The sequence below is a fragment of the Rhipicephalus microplus genome, chromosome 10, assembly GCF_043290135.1.
Source record: "Rhipicephalus microplus isolate Deutch F79 chromosome 10, USDA_Rmic, whole genome shotgun sequence".
Taxonomy (NCBI): domain Eukaryota; kingdom Metazoa; phylum Arthropoda; class Arachnida; order Ixodida; family Ixodidae; genus Rhipicephalus; species Rhipicephalus microplus.
Genome location: NC_134709.1, coordinates 90,982,931 through 91,007,441, shown reverse-complemented (window position 1 = coordinate 91,007,441; position 24,511 = coordinate 90,982,931). Strand labels below are relative to the sequence as shown.

Sequence of the window (24,511 nt, the reverse complement as noted above, 5' to 3'; positions counted from 1 at the left end):
TAAAAGTTGAGTTTTCAGAAAAATAAGCGCCTTCACCCAACAGTCAGTGTAGCATCGGAAGTCTCTTGAAAGCTATGGCTACATAGGCATTGATAGTTGAGTGAATAAAAGAAGTAAAATGACCTTTAATGGTTCCAAAGCTTCGTTGTTTTGGGATTCTCCAGTCGGTTCTGATTGTTCAATAACTATATGAGAAATGTTTAGCTTTTTGAATATTATATTCCAGGAGCAAATAGAATGCTATTGAATTTATGATACGATTTTTTTAAATTATAACCAGTATAGCTCATCTGAGTTTCCAGAGCACCTATTGTATCAATACATTTGGATGCTATGAGACAGTGTCATGAAATCGCAGTTTGTTTCTAAGTCTGGAGTTGTTAAGTTGCAAGGAACTTTAAAGTAGCGTAAATAGCAATGCTTTTGTGTACACTTTCGTTCACCGTAAACGAGGCTTGTGTTAGCATGACGATAGTTATAGCGCGAGAACAAAACGACGACACAGAGACAAGAAGGACACGAAAGACTGTCTCTGTGTCGTCGTTTTGTTCTCGCGCTATAACTATCGTCATGCCATACCAACTAGCCCAAGCTGCCACACTTGTGTTAGAGCGACTCGACTTGTGTCATTCAAACAGCGCGCCAAAATAATTTACAAGAAAGACATTCAAAAGTACAATAAACAGGTAGAATTGCAAAACAATTTAATATTTGTCTTTGTTTATTGCATGTTGCGGTGGCATCAAACTGAACCGCAAAGTTTGCTTGTTAAGTGTGTTGGGATATTCAACAAATAATGTGCACCAGTTGTGAGGTCCGTTCGATTCACCTGAACCATTCGGAGCCGGTTGACGGCTGTGCATGCAAAGTTCAGAACTTGGGCAGCGTGAGTTCAGCGGTGCAGGCACGGCAGGACACCCGATACGAATGACGATGTGCCGACAAGGTGCAGGCCTTATTTCTTTTCGCTTGATTTACACCGTTCAGCAAACATTCACTGACGGTGAATCGCACATGCAGACAGTTTATGAGGCGCAAACGGCTGCGTGGCTGCACGAAGCCGGCACCGTCAGCGTAAGAAGTGCAGGAAAATTGTGAACCAGTGCTGCCCCTTTTCTGCACCTTTTAAAACGAATAACAAAGTTCGGAGGTCGTAAATGCTGCACCACTGAAACGAATGGCAAAGTGCAGCACTGGTTTAGCAGGTTCAGGTGAATCGAACGAACCTTCAAAACGTTCACAGCATACGTCAGCAGCGCCTTATTTCGACGGCGGACTGCACACATTTTTTCAGCGCAACTTGAAAACGCCCTGGACATCGTTGTTTGTGTTTATTTGTTTAGGTTGCGCCCGCCGAGTAGTGTTGTAGGTAGACTTATTGTTTTCGTGTTTGCGTTTTTGTTTGCCGCTTTCTTCGCTTGTCTCCGGTGACACCTGTGCTATGCGGTGCCGAGTGCTGCCTGTACGTGCGCTCGGAAAGGTAAGCCCCTTTCTACATTTATCGGACCGCGTGTGCGTTCAAATATGATGTGGCTGCTACCTCCCCACCATGAGCGAACCTCGCATCGGCGCCGTCGCCTGTGGTCTCGATTTCGGCAAAAACCTGCCGGACCAGCTCCCAGCACATCGACCCTACCGGCCCTATATTTCCGTTGCCGATCGCCACTTTTCGACAGGCTCACCTGAAGCACGGCGCGCTTGTAGCGCACGCATGTCCGAGTAAATGCACGCGCGAATGCTGACAAGTGTCAAGCACAGCCCCCTGCCAAAAACAAGTGCACGCGGGAAGGCCCGGGCGCTGCACAGGCTTCTCTGTTTACGTTTTGCCCATGGCGCGTCCGTTAATTATCGTGTTCTGGCCGAAGGTGCAAAGTGGGTCCACGCGAAATGCGGCTCGCTTCCGGGTTCCACTTTTTATCGGACCCCAGCTTAATTAGACGTCTACAGTTCCGCCGCGCAGCACAACGGAAGAAACTTCTTCCGATGTTCAAAGTGAATCCCGGCTGCCTGTATGTTTCGCGGCATAAATGTAACAGCGCAACGGAGTTGGAATACCGTCAGTAGGAGAAACGGACACAGCTCTGTCCGGTGTTTTCTACTGCCCGTGTTCTCTTTTGCGCTGTTAGTAATTCCGTGGTTAATCCACGATGAACATGCACCGGTTAGCCAAACTCGCGATTATGCTTCCGCCTGTTTCGTTTGCACAATGTCGACAGGTGCGATGGTTCAACCCGTCGCGTCAAAGTGATGTCTTGTTGGAAACCGTGGCCGAATTCCACTGCACGCGACGACCTAGAATTTATCGTTTTGCGGCAATCTTTTCCTGCGGACGTTCACAGCGTCTCCGCGCAGTTTTTTCTTTTTCATCATTTTTCCCCCCGTGTCTTTTTGGGTTAGGCACGCCTTTGCTCGCCGATGCCGTTTCGCCTCTGGCATTCGCGACGATCTTGCCTGGAAAAAAAAAAAAAAAAAAAAACGTTTCCCGCCTGTATCGTAGCACGTCGCACGAGTTTTCATTTTCTGACGAGCTTGGACCCGTTTGTAGAAGCATTTCATGATATTCCAAGTGTAACCTGTCCTTCGCTTTAAATGAAAAGGAAAAAAAGGAGCAAACACTAAATAAAACTAAGCTCATTAAACCACTAGGGAGATAGAAACCTTGTAGTGGAGTTAAATACCAGTGTTATCCTGTCTAACCATGCCAAATACGTTCTGGTGCTTGGAGGCACACACTGGCACTCACTCGTAATCGTACTCGCATACGGGGCTCACTGAACGGTAGTCACTTGTGTGTACACTCATGTTCATGCTTACTAGCTGGAACTCATGTCCGTACTCACCGATTGGTATTCACTTCTGTGCATACTCCCATTCGCACACACCAAGAGGCACTGACTCATTGTTTATACTAGCTGACCGGTACTCACGTGTATACTAACCTGCACTCACGTGGAGTACTCACCGACCGGTAATCATTCATGCACGCTCACATTCACATATGCTAACCGGGGCTGACTCGTACTTGTGCTAAAAAAATCGTATGCCGAAGAGGTTCAGCATTGAAAATTTCAGATGTTTTTATTCATGGACGTTGATAAGGCTTGTGATGCTATAAGGCTTGTGAAAGCCTCTGAATTTCCAAGCATATTTTAAAAATCTGGCTTCCGCAGAATCGGCAGTCAACTGATCTTCAGTCAGGTCATAATTGTGCTGTGGTTTTAAATGTTATCATTGGCTTTGTCTAATAAATATGGTTTGGTTATCTGTCGGTGATATCATTTTTTTTTTACACTGTTATACTTCAATACCGTGCAGCCCATTGTAATTTTATCATTCGTGTTTCATGAACACGGTGTTAAAGAAATGGCAGAAAGGGGTGGATGGAACCTTGCAATGAAAAAATCTGTGAACAGGGGTTGTGTCGTTCTGACGTTTCAACAAGTGGAAGGCTAGAACAGAACAGTTCTGTTCTTAGGCAGACAAGACAGCTTGTCGGAACGTCGACTTGACACAACTCCTGTTTACGAATTTCTTCGTAAACACAATAGGTGTCTTAGAATTGACTCTAGCATTACCTGCTCTGAAAGCGAGTTTTGCAGCTCCAAAACACATTTTTGTCTGCTAAAAAGCTGCTCCAATGCAGCCTAAGCCAGTAGCATCACTGCACATTTGAAAGTGATAAGTGGAGACTGTACTTTAGGCAAATGCTTATTTTGTTCTTTGCATTCCTATTGTGCCGCTTTAATATATGAGCATGAATTAGAGGCTAAAGATGGCTTTTATAGTGCTTTTATAGTGTGTATGAATGCCTATTTCCACAATCGGTGCCTATATTGCAGAATTATTTAACACATCTTTTTGTTCGGTGTTTACTGGTGACGATGGGAGAAGGCCATGTTCAAAAACGCTTCATGATATCCCACCAATAAGTGACCTTGCAATATCTGAGGAAGGAATCTTGTCTCTGCTTCTTAACATAGATCCCAAAAAGAGGCCTGGTATTGATAGCATACCTAACGCGTTCCTTGTGAGGTATGCTGAATGGTGCTCGAAGTTTTTGTGCATCATTTTTCAGAAGTCACTGTCACAGCGCGCACTTCCAGATGACTGGAAATTCTGAAAAATAATCCCTATACCCAAATCACCTAACACTTCTCTCGTCTCTGCCTATAGACCGATTTCACTGCTTTGCTCATTTGCGAAGGTGTCAGAACATATTATATGCAAGCATCTCTCAGTTTTTCTCGAGGAAAATAATTTAATCAATGACCGACAACACGGCTTTCGAAAAGGATTCTCAACCGTCCCACAACTGTTCGAAACCGTTCATGACATTGCAGCTGTTCTAGATAGGCAAGGCCAGATTGACATGATTTTCCTAGACTTCGAAAAAGCATTTGATCGTGTGCCGCATCCAAAACTTCTCGCGAAACTTAAACCTATACTAAAAAACAGTACATTAACTTCATGGATTGAGGCCTACCTTTCTTATCGAAATCAGTTTCTATAGATAACGTCCAGTCTGATTCACGACCGGCAAAATCGGGAATCCCTCAGGGCTCTGTGCTTGGGCCACTTCTTTTTTAAATTTTTATAGACAACATTGCCAATGATATCCCGGTTACTATCAAGTTATTTGCAGACGAATGCATTCCTTATCAAGAAATACGTAGTGCAGACGACCAGGTTCTTTTAAACGCAGCATCAACAAAAACATCTTCTTGGTGTGCAGTGTGGTAAATGAAGATTAATGAAAAGAAAACGGTAGCTATGACCGTTACGCGCAAGCGGCTTTCTTTGAAACACTCGTATTCCATCATTGGTCAAAAACTATAGTTTGTTAAAACTTATAAATATTGGGGGGTTCTATTAAGTGCAGATTTTAAGTGGAATGAGCATGTTGCCTACATTGAAAAGAAAGCTACATTGAAAAGAAAAGAAACTAGCATTTCTAAGACGTTCTTTGCGCAAATCTACCCCAAAATTAAAATTAATTGCGTATAAAACTTTTATCCGTCCGATCCTCGAGTACTCATTTGTGGTTTGGAACCCTCATAGCCAAGTAAATATTAAAACACTTGAAATGATTCAAAGAAAATCAATCCGATTTGTATATAATCGCTACAGTGCTCTTACGTCACCCAGTGAACTGTTAAAAAAAGCTGACCTGGATACATTGCAGGCAAGACGGCAACGCGATCGAATAAAGTACATGTTTCTACTTTACCACGACAAGTTACGCATAGACAAGCACGCGTACATAAAAACGGTTCACCGCCGATCAACTCGTTCCAAGCATCCAAAAAGAACTGAAGGAATATTCCTATCAAACAAAAGCCTTTAAAAACTCATTTTTTCCGTGCAATGTCACTAATTGGAATGCACTTTCTGCCGATCTGGTGAACTGCGAAACCGTTCAGTAGTTCATGGAAAAACTTAAACACCAGCAACCCACTTGACTTTGATCTTTCTTTGCGCTTCGCCCTCTATTATTCCACCGCGCATCCTGAACAGGCTTCCATTTATGTTCCACTTTCTATCACTTTTTTCATATCAATGCGTTGTATTTTTGAAATGTTACCAATTTTTGAACCGTTATATGATGTTTGTTTTTTAGTTCTGTATGAGCAGATGTTTGTCATCATAGTTTTTTTTGTACGTGTACGAGTAAACCACTACAATTGTGTAAGTACTGGCGTTTTACTTTGATGCACTACGTGGTGTAGCTCTATGTGACGTGTTTCCTTTCCTGTTGTATATTCATATTTGTTTCCTTTTTTGTATCACCCACCACTGTCTAAGGCCTCATGTGTGAGGCTGGTAGTACTTCTGAAATAAAATAAATATGAGCACTATATAACCTCAAATTTTTCTTTCGAGTACAATTTGGGAATGTCATTCATTTTAGCGGGCAAAATTGACTTTTCGGAATTCTATGCGGCGTAACCTAGTTCTCTAGCCCAACAAACTTACGTAAACAACCACCAGCAGCCATGAAATGGGTCGTGTTGGCCGCTTTACACCATTGCGCTGACATGGCGCAAGTGGTTGCACGAGTGAGAGGAGAAAAAGAAAAGAAACGCTCATTTTGAAAGGGAGCACGACGACGTGAACAAAAAAAGATGGAGAGACAAAGAGCACGATTTTTCTCTGCCTTTCCTTTCTCGTGTCGTTGCGCTGCCCTTTCATAATGTGCACTATGAACCAGCTAGCCAAACCCGAAGTACTTCTCGAAAAAACGCTATTTCTGCTACCCTGAATGAGAGAACACCTAGGTGTATATGGGGGCTTAAAGAGAAGGAAATAAAGGTTGGAAAAGGAGAGAGAAAGAACAGGAGAATGGCGTCCATGGCCGAAGACGTGGCAGGCAGCTTTTAAAGCCAGCCAGTTTTACATGCCAGTGTTCCCAAGGAATAAAGCTCCTGACTGAAGACGTGGGAGGGGGGGGGGGGGCAAGGAACAGGAGGTGCCTCTGTGCAGGCGCAGGAAGGTGAAGATTGAATGTCAAACCATCAGGGGAGTGTAGAAAAAGTAGAACAGTGGTTTAAAAAAAAATAAAATAAAATCAGATGCACACATGGCTTTTGTTTTACTTGTAATTTTACTTCTTTGAGGGTGCTTCACCAGGTCACATATCAAATTTATTGGACACTGGAAGTTGTGGCACATTTAATGAAGAGCTTTGTACCATAAGCATTCTTTAATTTTTTCATTATGAGGCGCGAAAGCATAATGCGAGTAGGTGAGCTTAAAACATTTGGCACTCGCCCCGTGTATACTTCGCAAGCCAAATTCTTTCCCTGCCCTCTTTGGTATAGGAGCAACTAGGAGTTGGAAGGTCACACGACGCAAGCGCCTCGACACGTCATGCAAGCGCAAGGGTAAATGCCCTTGACATGCTCAAGCCAGGTCACTCCCGCTAGCTTTGTTGCGCCACGAAAGCCTTGTCAGTTGTCTGTAGTGTTTTGCCTGTCTCTGTGGGATCGATCCACATGTTTGGAGAGGCCAGCATGAATCACCTATCCTTACCACAATACATAGCACCACTGGAGCTGTTGTAAGAAATTATGCACCAAAAATACGCCAAGTGTTATCAGGGCTGGCAGCGGCACGACGTGAGAATGGCAAAAACACGAATGTAAGCGAAATAGAGGCAGCTTACTCTCGCGTCTAGCTCGATTTTAAGCAAAAAATGATAATACTAAAAATGCATGCAGATTCTGCTTGAGTGTTTCAATATTTCTATCAACGTTCGTTAATATATTTGCCAACAGATCGCACAAATTACACATGTCATCTCGAATAATTCTCGTGATGCCACATACTATTGGGACGTGCGCAGGACCACTCCTTGTACGTTACCTCCTCCATGTTTGGGCGTGCGCCTGTTAGATGAAGGGGAAGCGGCGTTCAGTCTGACATTTCACCTCTTTGCCCCGCCGCGGTGGTCTAGTGGCTAAGGTACTCGGCTGCTGACTCGCAGATCGCGGGATCGAATCCCGGCTGAGGCGGCTGCATTTTTGATGGAGGCGAAAATGTTGTAGGCCGTGTGCTCAGAATTAGATGCGCATTAAAGAACCACAGGTGGTCAAAATTTTTTGGAGCCCTCCACGACGACGTCTCTCATAATCATATGGTGGTTTTAGGACGTTAAACTCCACATATCAATCAATCAAAATTTCACTTCTTTCCGGGGCGTGCGATACCGGAAGTCTTGGCAGGTGTGATCGTGAGCACCCTGTTCACGCCTTACGCTTGCAAGCTAAAAATTCTGAAACCTGGTGAAGGACCCTTTAAGGTGTTCACAGACAGATGGGAAGTTGACCCTAGCCAGTATGAGCCTAAAAAATTCTGGATATCTAGCGATCTGACTATTCGCTCCTGTGCTGCCCTTCTCAGCCATGCCGAAAAGAAAGAGGCCCAGGAGAGTGTTCTTTTTACGGCGGAGACTTAGCTCACCATGCTTGCCAATAAAAGGAAAAATCATGTCCTGCGAACCGTGCAGGAAAAAGTCACTTTTGCAAGGCTATGTTGAACCATTAGCGCCTTTCTGCCATGATGAAATATATAAATTTTTTTTTGCTTTCCTGTTGTATACACAAGTCCTGCACATCTCTCTTTGAGAATTTGAAGTTCTGTAAAAGTTTAATGTGCCTTTATTTACATTTTAGAGAGCTTAAAACTGTGTTTTGCCTTCCTATTTTTGGTGCCTAAAACTAGATTTTAGTGCTTTTTTTTTAATCTGGCCTCTAGCGATCAGAGTGTGAAATGTAGGAATAAATTGAATATTCTTTTTTGCTGATTTGAATGGAATTGGTAATTTACAGTTGTGTTTCTGAGTTGTGAAAACCAGCACATCATGCTGTCAGGTAAACGAGCTTTGTCGCTGCCTGAAGGAGTCATTCGGATCGATGTCTCTAGTCTGCTGTTGTGTAGGCATGCCACAATTAGTGCTTAAAATTATAGTCTGTAAACTATCAGGCATTCCCCCTCAATTCTATGCCTATTGCAAGGCAAAAGTGGTTGACTCTGAGGAGCAGTCTGCCTTTTCTCAGCCATGGAAAGGGAAACCCGCATTACAGCATTTCATATGCACGTCGCGTGCAAGAATGAGTGGTGCACTGCAGAGTGCTAGCACGAACAATCACAAAACAGCATGGATTGACAGGGCATCACTTGCTTGTCAGTCTGTAGTTACTATCAGGGTAATCCGCCACTGGTGGTTAAGTTAGTCTTGCACGTATGAATATGTGAGCATGTGAATCTTAAAGTTCCACTGTGTTTTTTTCGTTGATGTTCAGCGATTAGACAGTCTGACTGGTAATCTTTTGGTTGCACAAAATGAAAAAGCCATCTCAAAACAGTAGTTGTCACTTACTTTAATGTTGTTGGGGCATTTACTCACACGTTTCTGTATTCTGCATTGTAGAGAGAAGGCACCTCAGCATGATCACCAAGGAAGCAACAGGTGAGATCTCGTGTATTCACTTGCTGAATCATAAGTAAACTAGTCGGCTCACTCGCCACGGGCGTCTTGCACACAGTCTGAATCACACTTCTCTCAGAAAGCCACTCGGTTGCTTCAGCTGCTGCTGTTCGCAAAACTGTGCTGGGGCTGCCACCGAATGATGCCAAACATAGCTCATAGGTTTTATGCTAAGTCATCGTGCTATGATTCAGGCACGAACGGAACAATGTAGCTAATGGGGACCCTAGACAGTGTATACAGCCATGTGCTTGACAACTCCAGGCAGGTGTGGTTCAGGCTGTACTGCCTACCTTGGTGTTGTCGATAATTTGCAATAACATTTTTCTGTATGTATTGGGACAATGTTAACACTTCGTGTTTGAGGGAGCTGTGTTTGCCGTGTTGCATGGCTTAACCTGGCGAACTGATGTGCCTTTCCATGTGGGGATGTATTTCATGAATGTGATGGTAGGCCCTGTCATAAGTGTGGGCTGGAAACTGACGAGGAAACAGTGCAAAAATGCGACAAAGAAAGAATGACCACACAACACTTCTTTCCTTATCCTATTTTAGTGCCTTTTCCCTCTTATTATCATGTACCAACTGTCCCTTCAAGACACCTTTCTGTACCGGAAAGCTAGAAGGCCGTGTGCTTTTGAATGTTCATTGTATGCATATACTAAAGTGATTTTTGAGGTTTTTTCACTGTCTTTGCTCGATTATAAAGCTACATAAACAGTTACGTACGCCCTTTCTTCACCACCAGGCGTGGAAAACTTATTGCACGTGGTAGTGCTGCACATGCTGATTTTCATTCGAGAAATGCCAAGTGCCACTCCAGTGATGGTCAGGTCATCAGATTGTCGCAGTAGGGTGGAGAAATGGCAATTTCGATCTTGCTAGGGGAAAGAAAGCTTTGTGGGTTGTGGAGGTACAGAGCACGAGTTTTCACTCATTGTTGGCGTCATAGGTTTTCTTTCGCAACTGGCCGCAGCATGTCATTTTGCTTGTGATACAAAAGTGGGGATAATGTCTGGCTGCAATCTCTCGCAGTTCTAATTTTTTGCTCACTTCTAATGTGCATGTTAAGCTTCAGCGAACTTTTCCAAGAAAGATGTACCTATCTACCAGGAAAGCAAACAATGGACGGCTGTAAAGATGCATATTCATGAGACATCTGCATTACTAAAGTTAGGTATGTAGATCTCATAAGTAAAGGAAAGAAACCGTCTTGGCAGCTCGTTGCACATAACGGTGGTAACGTACAGTGCATTAACTGATGCTTGGGAAGAATAGGTTGATGATGACGTCTTAGTAACGCAAAGCCCAAGAGCTCTAAACAGCCTTTTAAATCTGGCAGTTCGGCAGCAGTGCATCTTAAGCACACAACTAACACTATGTGCTTTTGCAGCTGACGATCGCTTCATCGCTGGATTTGTCACGCACGTGGAACAAGACACGGTGATAGCGGCAAGACTGCGGAACCACTTCGTTTCGGCCTTGCAACGCTCTCGTCGAACACTCACGTGGTTCCTGTGCACCTTCTCTACCACAAGAGGGCAGGAGGACAACACTGCTGGCTTTAAAAAGCGACGGATCGATGACTGGACTTGCAGTTCAGCAGCAGTGCATCTTAAGCACACAACTAACGCTATCTGCTTTTGCAGCTAACGAAAGCTTCATCGCTGGATTTGTCACGCACGTGGAACAGGACACGGTGACAGCTGCAAGACTGCGGAACCACTTCGTTTCGGCCTTGCAACGCTCTCGTCGAACACTCACGTGGTTCCTGTGCACCTTCTCTACCACAAGAGGGCAGGAGGACAACACTGCTGGGTTTAAAGGGTGACGGATCTACGACTGGACTTTCAGTTCGGCAGTAGTGTATCTTAAGCACACAACTAACGCTATTTGCTTTTGCAGGTAAGAAATACACGTTCGATTTCCTACACGCTATACACTGCTGCCGGACTGCATCAAACTGCATTTGTACCTTCTCTGTTTTTACGCTAGTGGTATATTGCTATGTCAAAAAAAGGCTGTGGACGAACTGCGTGCTGAGACAATTGATGAATTGAAGGAGATAAAAGAGAGTCTAGCAGAACTGAAAAAGCTCAAACAGGAAATTAAGGACCTTGGAGCCTTCCGATGGAGGCGGAAATGTTGTAGGCCCGTGTGCTCAGATTTGGGTGCACGTTAAAGAACCCCAGGTGGTCTAAATTTCCGGAGCCCTCCACTACGGCGTCTCTCATAATCATAGAGTGGTTTTGGGACGTTAAACCCCACATATCAATCAATCAATCAAGGACCTTGGAGCCTTGAGAGAAGTGATCCATGCCGTTTTAACAGAAAACAAGGAACTTAAAGTGCAAAATGCTAAGTTGGCACGAAAACTTGAGGAGCTAGAAACGTACCAACGCTCCAATAACTTGGAAATCAAGGGTGTTCCTGTTGATGAAGAGCCGATAGCTATCATTAAAAAGATTGGCGAACTAGTTGCAGAAGAAGTACAAGAGTCTGACATTGATATGTGCCACAAAGTGCCAACAGCTAAGCATAATGAACATAACATAATTGTTCGATTTGTGCGCTGCATCAAGAGGAACGGTTTCCTTGCTAAAGCACGAAAGAAAAAAATTGATACCAGAATGCTTGGTTTTGATGAAAATCGTCCAGTGTTCATCAATGAGCACTTGACAAGGCAAGGCGAAACCAAAGAAAAATGAGGTTGGTTGGAAATACGTGTGGACCACTGGAGGGAAAGTAATGGCCAGACGTAATGAAACATCCCCTGTTCTGCATATTTTTAGCATTGATGACATCAGCAAGATGGTTGCCTAATCTTATTCACTCAAAGCATGTTTTGACTTTTTCAGTATAGTCATGGCTTCAATCGATAAATGCCTTTATCATGATTACATTTCCTTTAGAAATATATCTGCTGCGCTTGAAAAACATATTTCAGTCCTTCATTTAAACGCCCAAAGTTTAAAAAATAAGCAAGGTAAAGTTGAAGAGTTGCTTCAATTGACCGAAACCAATCTCGATGTGCTTCTTTTTACTGAAACGTGGCTTTCTGATAAGGATTATGCCTTCCGGCTCGATAACTACAGATATCAGGGACTAAACCGCACCTACGCTCGGGGTGGCGGCTTGGCTGTCTATATACGAATTGATCTGAATTCGAGATAATTTCGGATTTCTCGCTGAATAATCAAAACATTGAATGCCTCATTATTGGTCTTAAAACAGTAACACTTTCAGTACTCTACAGGCCACCTTGCGGAAACAAAAAGGATTTCTTTTTCTATATGGATAAGCTTCTATCTTACCTCAGCGAAACAGGCAAAATGTTCGCCGTACTAGGTGATACGAACATAGATATGATGGCCGAAAATGCAACAACTAGATAATATAAGCAGTTGATGTACTCTTATGCATGCTTGAATATGATAACCCTGCCAACACGAGTGACCGCTTCTAGTGCCACCCTGTTGGATGTTTGTATCACCAATGTACATGCTTCTACTGTGACTCCTGGTGTCATGTCCGTCGACATAAGTGATCAATTTCCAATTTTCTGTTTTCTGCCCTGCTCCAAAAAATTCAAGCGTAGCACCTTTTCCTATCGTCTCATTGATTAAACGACGATAGCTCTATTTCGCTCACTTATTAGCGAAATAAGCTGGGAATCCTAACTGCTTGAAAGTGACCCAAATAAGGCATACAATTCATTTTTCGATAAAATGATTGCTGGTTACGATAAAGCCTTTCCGCAACATAGTGTTACAAAACGACCTAAAAAAAATTAGGAAACCATGGGTTAACGCTGCGCTTCTCACAAAAATTAAAAGAAAAAAATCAAATGTACCACACATTCATTAAAACACGGAATAATAATCAATTACCCGAATTTAAGATTTATCGTAACCAGGTAAATTCAGAGCTAAGAAAAGCGAAGGAAAAATATTACGAAAGGGTTTTCTCGCATATATATACGAATCCAAGAAAAATTTGGCAAGAAATTAAGAAGTTGTCTGGAGCGAATGCTACTTGTGAAAACGTACGAATATCTTCGGTAAATGGTGCTCTTACAGACGGTGAAGCTGCCAGTGCCCTAAATACTCACTTTGTTGAATGCTGTAACAGCAATTCCTTTGAAAATCCCGAGTATGTAAGACTCGCTGTAACGAAACAATCTGTGCCAAATTCTTTTGTATTATTTCCTACGACTGCAGGTGAAGTTGAAAAGGTAATCAGTAGTTTTAAATGCAATGCAGCTGCAGGATTTGACGGTATACTGGCATCTCCCAATAAATATGCATCGGATGTCATATCTACAGTCCTAGCTTATATTATCTATAGAATCTTCGAATGCGGAATTTTTCCAAGCAAACTTAAAATAGCCCGTGTCTCTCCAATTCACAAAAGGGGGTGCAGACAATTCTGTAAACAATTTCCGACCTGTTTCAATACTACCTCTCTTCTCAAAACTTTTTGAGGCTGTTATTAATTCACGACTGGAAGGTTTTTTAAATAAGTATGCTATAATTAGTACATCTCAGTATGAATTTCGGAAAAATAATTCATGTGAGGATGCACTCCTCAAAATAAAACATCAAATACTACAAAACATTGAAAATCGTTTATACACGGTCGGTTTATTCCTTGACCTCCGTAAAGGATTCGACAGTGTGAATCATGAAATACTGTTATCTAAACTTCATAGCTATGGGATACGCGGTACAACGTTAGATCTCACGCGAAGCTACTTAACTGATCGTTTTCAGTATGTTTCACTTAATCAGGTGAGCTCTCCATATCTTAGAGTACAGACTGGCGTACCGCAGGGATCCATACTTGGCCCGGTATTATTTAACATATACATCAATGACCTCCCAAGCATTTCACCTACACCGAACATAGTCATGTATGCGGATGACACTAATCTATTCTTTTCAAATTCATCCCTACAACAGATTGAAAAAGAAATTAATGATTATTCAGATTTATTATCTGACTGGCTGAAGTTAAACAAACTTCAATTAAATGTCAGCAAAACTAAGTATATAATATTTAAACCGATAAATAAGCCAATGCCTGTCAAGATTACTGTTGTATTTAAAGGAGAGCACATAGAACAGGTAACAACGCAAAAGTTTTTGGGGGTATGGTTTCAAAACCTCTCTTGGGACAATCATATCAATATACTTAGCAGCGACCTCAGTAAAGTAGTAGGCTCTATGTATAAAATTAGTAGTCTTATACCACTAACACTAAAGAAGGCAATGTACTATGCCCTCTTTCACTCAAAACTTAGCTATTGTGCATTAATATGGGGAACAACGACTGCAAAAACTTACAACAAATTAATAAAACTGCAAAAAAGGGCAATGCAAACTTTCGAAAACTATCACGGTAGACCGCGAGATTTACCCACACACAATCTTTTTGAGAAACACTCGTTAATCAGAGCAGATCAAATCTACTATCATAGATTACTTTTGCACATAAAAAAGCGCAGGCTCCATGTTAGAAGCCTGCCCGTTTCTCCCCCTCGATATCAATTGCACCACCAAACGAGAATGCCACCACTTATGCGAACTAACTACGGGCGTCAGGACCTTGAGTATCAAGTACCCCGGCTATTGAACATTGTTAAACATCATATAGATTTTCATGCACCCCACTTTAAAAAATTTATAAAGAACTTTCTGTTACATTCCACGGTAACTTATCAATAAAATATATCTGTCTAATTGTCTACGTGTACCGCATATACAGTTTGTGCTACAATTTGAAAGGTCACAATTTAATGCGTATAGGCATATATTCTTGAAGTGTCTATATGATATGTTTGTTTTCATGAACAGTTTTCATGTATGATGTCTACCTGTAATGCTTTATTTGCAGTGACAATTATGTGCATGCATGTTTTGATTTTTATTGTTGCTCTATTGTTTGCATACTCGCATCGCTCGCAAACATGTACACGCATGCCGAATGCGCATTGGAGTAGGAGCGGAGCCTCTGTCAGGCAATACGGCCTTTAGCTCTTACTCCTCTTTCTGTATCAGAAAGAAATAAAATAAACTTCAACTTCAAATACAGGGCTTGGTTTGCATTGTGTCATTGTTCCATCCTTGACATTATTCAACACAGATTTCAAATTCTTGACTGCTTCTCAGTGACGGCGCGGTTTGATCGGGGTAGTGGTCACTGCACATGAACCACTGGTCTTGCTGTGTGCTTGCTGTCAGTTCAGGTTTAAAAATCTTTTAACCCTTTCGGCCCTGGAATTTTTTCGTCACACCTGCAATTTTTTGGGTGTGATATTCTGCTTCTTTACACCATAAAACAGTGGTGTTTATTTAAAAATTTGCGCGGTTAGCTTTACTTTAAGTTTAGAACCATGTCCTCAAATGAGGACATCAGGGCCCAATGAGTGCAGTCGAGGCAAAAGTGAATGTTAGTGTAACGGTTTATTTTCTACTTTATACACCTACTTTGGTGCAGTAAAATAGTTTCTAGCAACGCGTGTAATGTTCAGTGATGGACATGAAATTCTTTGAAGCAGTTTCTCCCATTTATGAGGCAGAGGTGGACATTGCACTTTTCACACTTGATTCTTGGCTTGCCCTTGCAGCCTTCCAGCATGCAGCGCTGTTGTTCTTCTTTTGCAACAGGCCAGTGACCGGTTTGGTCATACCTGACATCTTCCACTGGCCTTCGATTGCCACACTGAAGCTTTTTCAATGGCTGCATCGGGGCCGCTCCTGTAGCATACCCGCCACCGTGGCAATGGCAGACTATAGACTGCGATATGTCTTTTCGAGAAGTTACAAAACATGCGCCTATTGCCCATATTCGAACATACTTCCTGGAACTTCAACACAAATACACGTGTCCTGAGTTCTTTACAGATGCCTCCAAGTCTAACTCCTCTGTGTCCTACGCTGCTGTCGGCCCATCCTTTTCGGATGCTGGCCCTCTACATCCAGGCACAAGTATCTTCACAGCGGAAGCGTATGCGATACCTGTGGCGGCTAAACACATCAAGCAATTACAAATACAAAAAGCAGTAATTTATACAGACTCCCTCAGTGTGGCAACGGCTCTGCACACTCTTAAAAAACACAAAAACCCAGTCCTTGTCTCACTTTACTCCATTTTGTGCACACTCTACACACTCAAACAACATGTTGTAGTGTGCTGGGTGCCAGGGCACCGTGAGATTCAAGGCAACTTGAGGGCGGATTAGCTCGCTGCATACGTCCACAAAAGCACTGCCCCTACACCCATATCAATCCCGGCCCTTGATCTTAAGCCGTCTCTCAAACGAAACCTCAGGGTATACTGGCAGAGCAAGTGGGATACACACACACAAAACAAACTACACGTTATTAAGCCACACCTTGGTCATTGGCTGCTCGTATCAAAATCGCGTCATACAGAGTTAATACTAACGAGACTCAGGATAGGACACACATACGCAACACACACATATCTTTTGTCTGGTGACGATCCACCATTGTGGGACAGATGTGGTAAAGCATTAACAGTCCTTCACATGTTAATCCAGTGCAAACACTTGGAAACTCCAAGAAAACAACATTTTCCATTACCCTACCGACAACATATACCTTTTACACCCTGCAATGTTTGCGGTAGGGAACCGCTTTTTAGTCATAAATCATTGTTAGCGTTTTTAAAAGAAATTCATAGTTTTCATATCATATACCCGGGCATTCCGTAGCACGACCTCTCCAGAGAGGTTTTTGCTGCGGTGGCTACACAAGAAAGCACTTGCCTCACGGCCCTTGGACGCAAGGGTATGAACGAGTGAGGCACTTGTGCTAATGCCATACATATCCACCATCGTCTTTTATTAACACCAACTTTTGTCATCTATTCACATCACACACACCTTTCACGGGATGCTCATGATTTTATTACTTGTATGTTTTTAGCCGCCTTACCGCGAGGAATTTTGTGGCCCTTATACAGCCACTTATCACAATCATTGTCCATATTTTTAGTAAGATGAACTGGCGCTCTTTGGCCGTGAAATGGCCCTTGCGCCACAAAACATCAAACATCATCATGGGTTTTTTCACGTTATGCTCCCTGCACATAAGAAGGTCCATTTTTTCTTAAAGTGTGGTCCAATAAAATGATAATTGTGAAAACTAGGAGACCATTGCACAGAAAGTACAGGAGATCCGCTGTGCTTTCTTCTATGGTACATACCGTAAAATGCCGAGTGAATTCCCCCCTCACAAGCAAGCACCACCCTCCCCTCTTCGGGAGATTTGAAATAAGTGCCAACGACAGGTTTGGGACTGAGCTGGTGCCAACTACCCTAATCTGGTCGGATTATTTTTTGAAGAAGGGAGGGTGCTTATTCGGCATTTCACGATACATAATTAACATTCCCCTATAATTTTGTTGGCATCATTATCTGTTAGTTCTCATAAATATCATTAAAAATAATAAAAACAAGCCCTTGAAATTATCCTGTTTTCTTGCAATAAAATTAAGTTATTTGCAAATAGCACTGCATTGTGTCGTCCTGTGTTTGTTGTTTAATGTTACGGTTGATGATAGCGATAGTACTGTGTAACAAATGTGGCGAGTACAGGACATACTGCAGCTAGTTCTGTGCCAGATGTGATTTACCGCAATATCACGAGCAATCGGACTCTTTTACGTTGAAGGATAATCTGACAGGACTTGGAGGGGGGCCCTTTCATGGTCACGGATAGAAATTCAAGATGGCAGAGAAAGAACGACTGTAAATATCAAATGAACAGCCGTGCTTTTCAAGGAATGTTCTGTTGAATATGCATGCTTTCTCTGTTTTTATTCACCCTCGTTGCACTAATAAAAAGTGTCAATGACGCAGTGAAAACGGTGGGACGGGAGGGGGGGGGGGAGGCACTTGTGCAGTCATTGGTGCATATTTCAAATCTCCAGGAAGGGGTGCACCTGCACGGGTAGGGATGCTTGTTTGGGATTATACGGTAGTTATAATTAGCTCTGGCGGTCATTTGTTCACATGTTGATGTGACCGAAGAGTTCATGTGTGATATGCAGCGGCAGTTGCTGAGGCGGTGAAAGCCCTCGAACGCTTCCGAGAATCTCTGAGTCCGGCTGCAGCCGCTGAGCACGAAGAAGACCTCAATGCTTTACTCGGAGTGTTGGCAGCGGACCCAGTGTTGGGACGCGTCTTGGCACTGCAGGTGAGTGGTGTTTATGTTTGGCCTTACTCTAGTGTTTACTGTGTACTTTTTCTTTAAGCAAAAAAACAAAAAAAACAAGCTTGCACTTGGCCACGCAAGACTTGAAACAGCAAGGCTGGTTAATCTAAGTGAAAGGCTTTATCCGCTAATACTAAGCCACTAGGCTAAAGTTATGCTTCAGACTTGGTTTAAGCAATGCTATCTTCCAGCTTCCCACTCATTCTCGCATAGTGTAGATTTTGGATTTGTCTCTTTCGCTTCATGCCAGCTCCTTTCTTGTTCATGTGGATTGGATGAGAGTACCGCCGCTAATTTCGTTATTGCTCAGAGTGCATGTCAAGCCTTGTGCTACCCAGCATCTTCTTCAGGAGTACGGTTTTTTTTCGGATGACCCATGGCTGCAAAATGCTTCAGCTTGACCAAAGGGGGCTATTTTGTAATGATCCCAAGGACATGCACATGCACAGTAGGTCTACTCAGGACATATACATGGTGCCCCAGCTATTTTTAGTCAGACTTAAAAATATGCCCACACATGTAATTACGATGCCACTAAATGCATGTTGCTCACCGTTGCCTGGAGTTAGTCAGATTATCTTTTGTGTTCTAAAATATTGTTTACATAGATCTGTTTAATTAACCAACTTTTGAAAGAATAAAAATTCATAAAAAATTTCAATGAGAAACATGTAGATTGGCTTGCAAAACATCCGATTACATAGTTTCGAACCTTATATCTGTTAAATATTAGTGTTTTTCTGCTAACTACTGATGTTACAAAATAAAAAAAATACCACATGACAAACTTGCTCATGTGCCAGTGCGCACGGTGATTCTAGTGCTCCCAAACGTTCAGTGTACAAACAACCATAGCATTCGCCCGATTATGCTGTCTCAACAGGGCCACAACAATGGTGGTTGCTTCGGAATGAATGTGTTTCACTATCTGCCATAAAAATGATAACCACTGTGACTGCTGATCGCTGTCACGAACCGGTGCGAGGAAAGTGTATCGTTCACACGCGGAATGTTAGGGAGCCCCAGAATCGCAGCGCACGTAGACCCGCCAGTTGGTTTGTCACGTGGTATTTTTTGTATTTCACAGGCATTTGTAGTTAGTAGAAAAACACTGATAATTAACAGATATAAAGTTCAAGACTATCTAATCGGACATATTGCAAACCGACCTACAACTTTTTCATTGGCATTTTTTATCCATCTTCCTTTCTTCAAAAGTTAGTTAATTAAACATCATCTAATAAACAATATTTTAGAACACAAAAAAGTAGTCTGATTAAGGGCAGATGCGGGTCGAAATACGCAAGTTTTTTTTTTTCAATATTACCGATTTTTTATTTTCGCCTGTTTTGATAAGATTAGTACATCTACTGTTATGAAAAAAATAATACAGGTCGAGACTTAACTGGGAATGCTTTATACATCTAAAGACTTAACTGGGAATGCATCTAAAGAGCACAAAGTGCCTATTAAAGGTCGAAAGTGTGCAGTCTTCGAGCACCTTGCCGCCGATAATGCGCCGCTGCTCGCCATTGTTGATCGCATTAGTCCAAGAGTCGAGCCTCACTCTTCAAATACCAACAATTCCTCTCAATGATGCAGTGCAAGAAATAATAAAAAGAAGCACTCTTCTGCATGCTTTATGAGCGCCGCAACTGGCTTATCACATGGTACGAATCGGGGACTGCCATTGGCCGCTGCGCGCCTGTATGTGCTGTGAAACCTATTTGCGGGGTCCATGTCTTGTTGAGCAGCGCAGCTGAAGAATGCTTTTTTCATGTAATTATCTCCGTTATGAATGAAAAAAAGCATTGCTCGCAAGTGAAAGCCATTGTGCGGCGCGCTCTGTAGGAATAGACTACGAGTAGCTGGTCCGATTTGCCGCAGTTATTGGCTTGCAAAAGCCAATGCATCAAAAGTCAGTCACACCCGTCAGGCGGAAAGTTCGTGGTGCGGCAATGGATGACGTCAGCGCCAATCTTGCGAGGTCGAAAGAGCTTGCAGTGAGAGAACTTAGCAGGGACGACATTGCCATTATGTACGAGGGTATGTGGCACAAGCATGGCTGCAAAATGGCATGACACTAGACTTAGTTTGGATTTCGCAGTCCTGTCGAACTTCTTCCTAGCTTGCAGTTGGCACAAGGCTCTGCCAAATGGAGCGGAAGTTTGGCAAGCGTTTCATGGCCCTGTTTGTGAGCGAAATGTCTGTGAGGAGTCGGCTCGAAAAAGGCGAGGGACAAACTCATGGTGCTGGCGTATTTTAGTCGCAGTGGCCACTACAAGAAGCATTGTCCTTTCTGGTGTGCAAATTTCATCTGATTTAATTATATTTTTATAAATAAAAACTCAATTTTAACTTTAAAACTCGTTTTTCTCAAAACAGAAATTTTGCCATTTTTTCCAATGTGCCCCTCCTTTTTCGGGCACTTCTACTGCTCGGATCTGCATGAAATTTTACCCCAATTTTTCCCAATGCATGAAAAGTGCAATTATCTTGTTTAAATTACAAGGTTTTATTGTATAATAAAAAAATTGTATGTATACTTTTACTAGGGTAGGTGAAATATGGACTTTTTATGTGTATTATTTTTTACGCATACTACATATTTTGTATGTGTTTCCTAATTAGTGATTTGCACTCTTCACTTTATTTGAAGCATTATGAGCTATGATAGGTAAAAACTTACAGAAGTTTAGGGATGAAAAGAGGGGGGGCAAAAGGGTGAAGGTTTTCACTTTATCAAGTTGCAGAGCTAAAAGTGTGTAAGTTGCAAGAAAACTTATTGAAATCAGCATAAAAAGTTCCATAAACAGCTCAAATTTCATTGCTCTAGGGTGAATATTAAAAAAAAAGTGTCTTCGAGTAGCATCTCCCCTTAACTGCAGGCAACAGTCAAAATCATGCATTTAGTCACGTCGCAATTGCTTGTGTCGGCATATTTTTAAACGCTGGCTAAAAATAGCTGGGGCACCCTGCATAATGTAGTAAACAGTTGTTAGGTAACTTTTTTAGATGTGAAGCAGCTTATCCAGTATGTATCAGCTTATCCGGTGTGTGTGACCCCTCCAACTGCACATGCGCAACAGCTGGCCCATGTACTGCCAGAACATCCGGGCACGCACTAGCGCGTTCGGGCCTGTGTAAGTGGCTGTGTATTAGGCTGTGAGCTCTCCTCCTTACACTCTCTCAGATATCATGTGATGGCATCGAGGAACAAGATTCTGCAGACCCGCGATGAACCCACGTGCTCCCGTGTGGCGTGGCGATGAAACCGGGTGGCATGCTCCAACAAGAGTTCGGAAAGAGTAACAGAAACTACAGTGAATTCATGGTGTGCTTCACTCTTAAGGTGCCTGTGATGAAAGGAACGTTAAGTCGACCCATGCGCTGCTTTGCATGCTACTCATGGTTTCCTTTTTGTGGGAGATAATCTAATTTTTATTTAACCTTGGCACGATTTTCCTTCGTTATTCCGGTAGCTTCGATGCGGCTCTTTCGCAGATGTTTCTGTGGCACGTGCATGACTTGGCATGGCATCCCAGTAGTGAGACTAAGCGAGGCCAGGTGGTGTGCAGCTGTTGCTAGGCAATGGTACAGCGAGTTTTGTTGCAGGGAACAGCCGATATTATGCCATGCTTTACAGATTCGCTATTGGAAAATTGAAGTACTGTAGCTGTATATGCCTCTTACTCAGAGCCTGTAGTGCTGGTCGCTTGTCCACTTTGTAATAATGAAAGCTATGGAGGGGTTCTGCGACGCAAGTTGTCCATTTTACTCTCTAGAACTATTCTCATTATGTCGAATGACAGAGCAATTGGTGTGATGAGAAATATCATATGCACCTTATTGAGCAGGGAATTCTCGTAAGTATACAAACAAAGTAAGAGTTAGCCTCAGTCCAAATACTGTCACTTCCAGCTATCACGTTTCACTCTCCCAGGACATCATAGGGTGCTTGAGTAGCGTGGGGGGGCTTTGTGTGTAAATTATATACCCCTGTCACACGGAACATTTCAATGTCATTTGAATACAATTACATTCTCATCTAATGACATTTTGTGGCTGCTAAACAGCAGTATATAATTTTATTAGAATCCATTGACTGCTGCCGAATGAGTTCAAGGAGCACATTCCCTGTCGCAGTCGAACCGAATGTATACTCTCTATCTACCCCAGCGACTACTTAAAAGGTGGCATTCGGCATTCTAAATTTGACCCAGATTCATGCAGGCATGCTAATAATGTTGCTATTATAGGGCATCTATCATTCTAACAAGGACCAAAGAATGGAAGGCTTTTGTAAACTGTCTTCACTCTCCATCTCAGTGGCGTCTGGCGACCACACTGTCAGCCATGATGTAAACAAGCGGACGCTTATGTGCACTTGTAGGCATGTAACTGCAGCGATAGCATCAGCTGCGTGTGTGCAGGGAACCCAGGTAGACGTGCTTTCTTTCATAAAGCTATGGCAATTCCATTGCAAGCTACTAGCTATGTATGAGACTGCATTTTAGAGTAAACGAATGCGAAACGATCCTAGTTGTTAGGTTTGTGGTTGCACCACACACTATACCACGTGTGCATCTGTTACTCTGTGTTCTAGGAAACCTGGATAGACGCGAAATCGAAACACGAAAACTTAGGGCTAAATAACACACATACTTTTCATTCCAGCATCAAAAGTTTGTGCCACATCGATATATTTTGACTCGAGCATTAACGTCAGAGGCAGTATTATGTTTAGCAACCAGATTTTCTGCAACATGATCTATTAATCGGAAGCAATAGCTTATAGCAGGAGTTATGCAGTAAACGATCAACAATTCGGATTTCACGGCACTAGAAAAAATGCCCAATTTTAGTGAAGGCTGAATGATCATAATGTTATGATGTTTATTCAACCAGAGAAGTCGCAACGAGGTCGCAACGGAAAATGGCCGTATGGCAAATCTGACAAAGGCGGCACAGCTTCTCGCGCAATCAGAGCTTTTCGTTCTCTTTCTAAGGTGCATATGCTCCACTACAATACCCCCCCCCCCCCCCCTTCCCGGGGTGAAGAGTAGCCATCTTGGAGACTCGGAGAGTAGGCACAATGAGGGGATCGTAGTAGGGCTTTAGACGGTCGTCGTGTACAATCTCGTGTCCTCGACAGCGCAAATCTGGCGATTGTGTTAGGGGCTCGATGATGTAATCCACCGGTGATGTCGCTTCATTGACATGGTACGGACTATGGTACCGGGCCAGAAGTTTAGAAGAAAAGCCAGGAACGTGCGGGGGCACCTAAAGCCACTCAAGGGAGCCAGCACAAAACGTAGGAGCTATGTGATGAACGTCGTCATGTCGAATCTTTTGTAGACCTTGAGCCTCACTTGTCAGAGACCGAGCCAACTGACAGCAGTCTTCAGTGTATCTGGCGACTTCAGAAACCGGAGAGCACTCAGATGCATCAGTGCGGTATGGGAGTATAGTGTCCAGTGGGTGGGAAGGTTCGCGACCGTACAACAGAAAGAACGGGGAAAAAGCAGTGGTCGCTTGCATCGCGGTGTTATAAGCGAAGGCAACAAAAGGTAATACATCGTCCCAGTTAGTGTGGTCGGAGGAGGTGTACATCCTCAGCATGTCGCCAAGTGTGTGGTTGAACCGCTCAGTGAGACCATTGATCTGTGGATGGTTTGAGGTAGATTTCTGGCGGATGATGTTGCATTCAGCGAGGATAGCTTGGATGACCTCCAACAGGAACACTCGACCCCTATCACTAAGTAATTCCCGTGGAGCACCATGGCGTAGAATGAAGCTGCAGAGAATGAAGTGTGCAACTTCGTGGGCGGTCACTGCCGGTAGAGCTGCAGTCTCAGCGTAGCGTGTCAGATCATGAACGCCAACAATAATCGGCCAGCTTCTAGAGTCACTATATGGGAGGGGGCCATAGAGGTCGATACCCATGCGGTCGGATGGGCGAGCTGGGCATGGGTGTGCATGTAACATGCCAGTAAGGTGCCGTGGAGGTGTTTTATTCTGTTGACAAGTGGTGCAAGACTGAACGTTTTTCTGCACAAAGCGATACATTCCTCACCAGTAATGTCGTTGGCACAGCCTTTTGTAGGTTTCAGGACACATGCGTGAGCACTTTGGGGATCTGCATGGAAATTCATGCAGATGTCAGAACGCATATGAGTAGCGACAGCAAGAAGCCACTTCCGACCACCAGGCATGTAGTCGCGGCGGTACAGAATGTTGTATAGCATGGAAAAGTGGGCTGCTTGCTGGCGTAACGCTCTCG

General features: G+C 43.2%; 1 protein-coding gene across 1 annotated transcript in view; it reads left to right on the top strand.

Moving 5' to 3' along the window:
- Positions 1 to 1,342: 1,342 nt before the first annotated feature.
- The window catches only part of LOC119181162 (multiple PDZ domain protein), a 354,670-nt gene continuing 331,501 nt past the window's right edge, over positions 1,343 to 24,511 (top strand). The window contains exons 1-3 of the mRNA XM_037432350.2: positions 1,343 to 1,480; positions 8,930 to 8,968; positions 18,065 to 18,210. Coding sequence (XP_037288247.2) covers positions 8,947 to 8,968; positions 18,065 to 18,210 — 168 coding nt within the window. The 5' untranslated portion in view covers positions 1,343 to 1,480; positions 8,930 to 8,946. The remainder of the gene's footprint in view (positions 1,481 to 8,929; positions 8,969 to 18,064; positions 18,211 to 24,511) is intronic.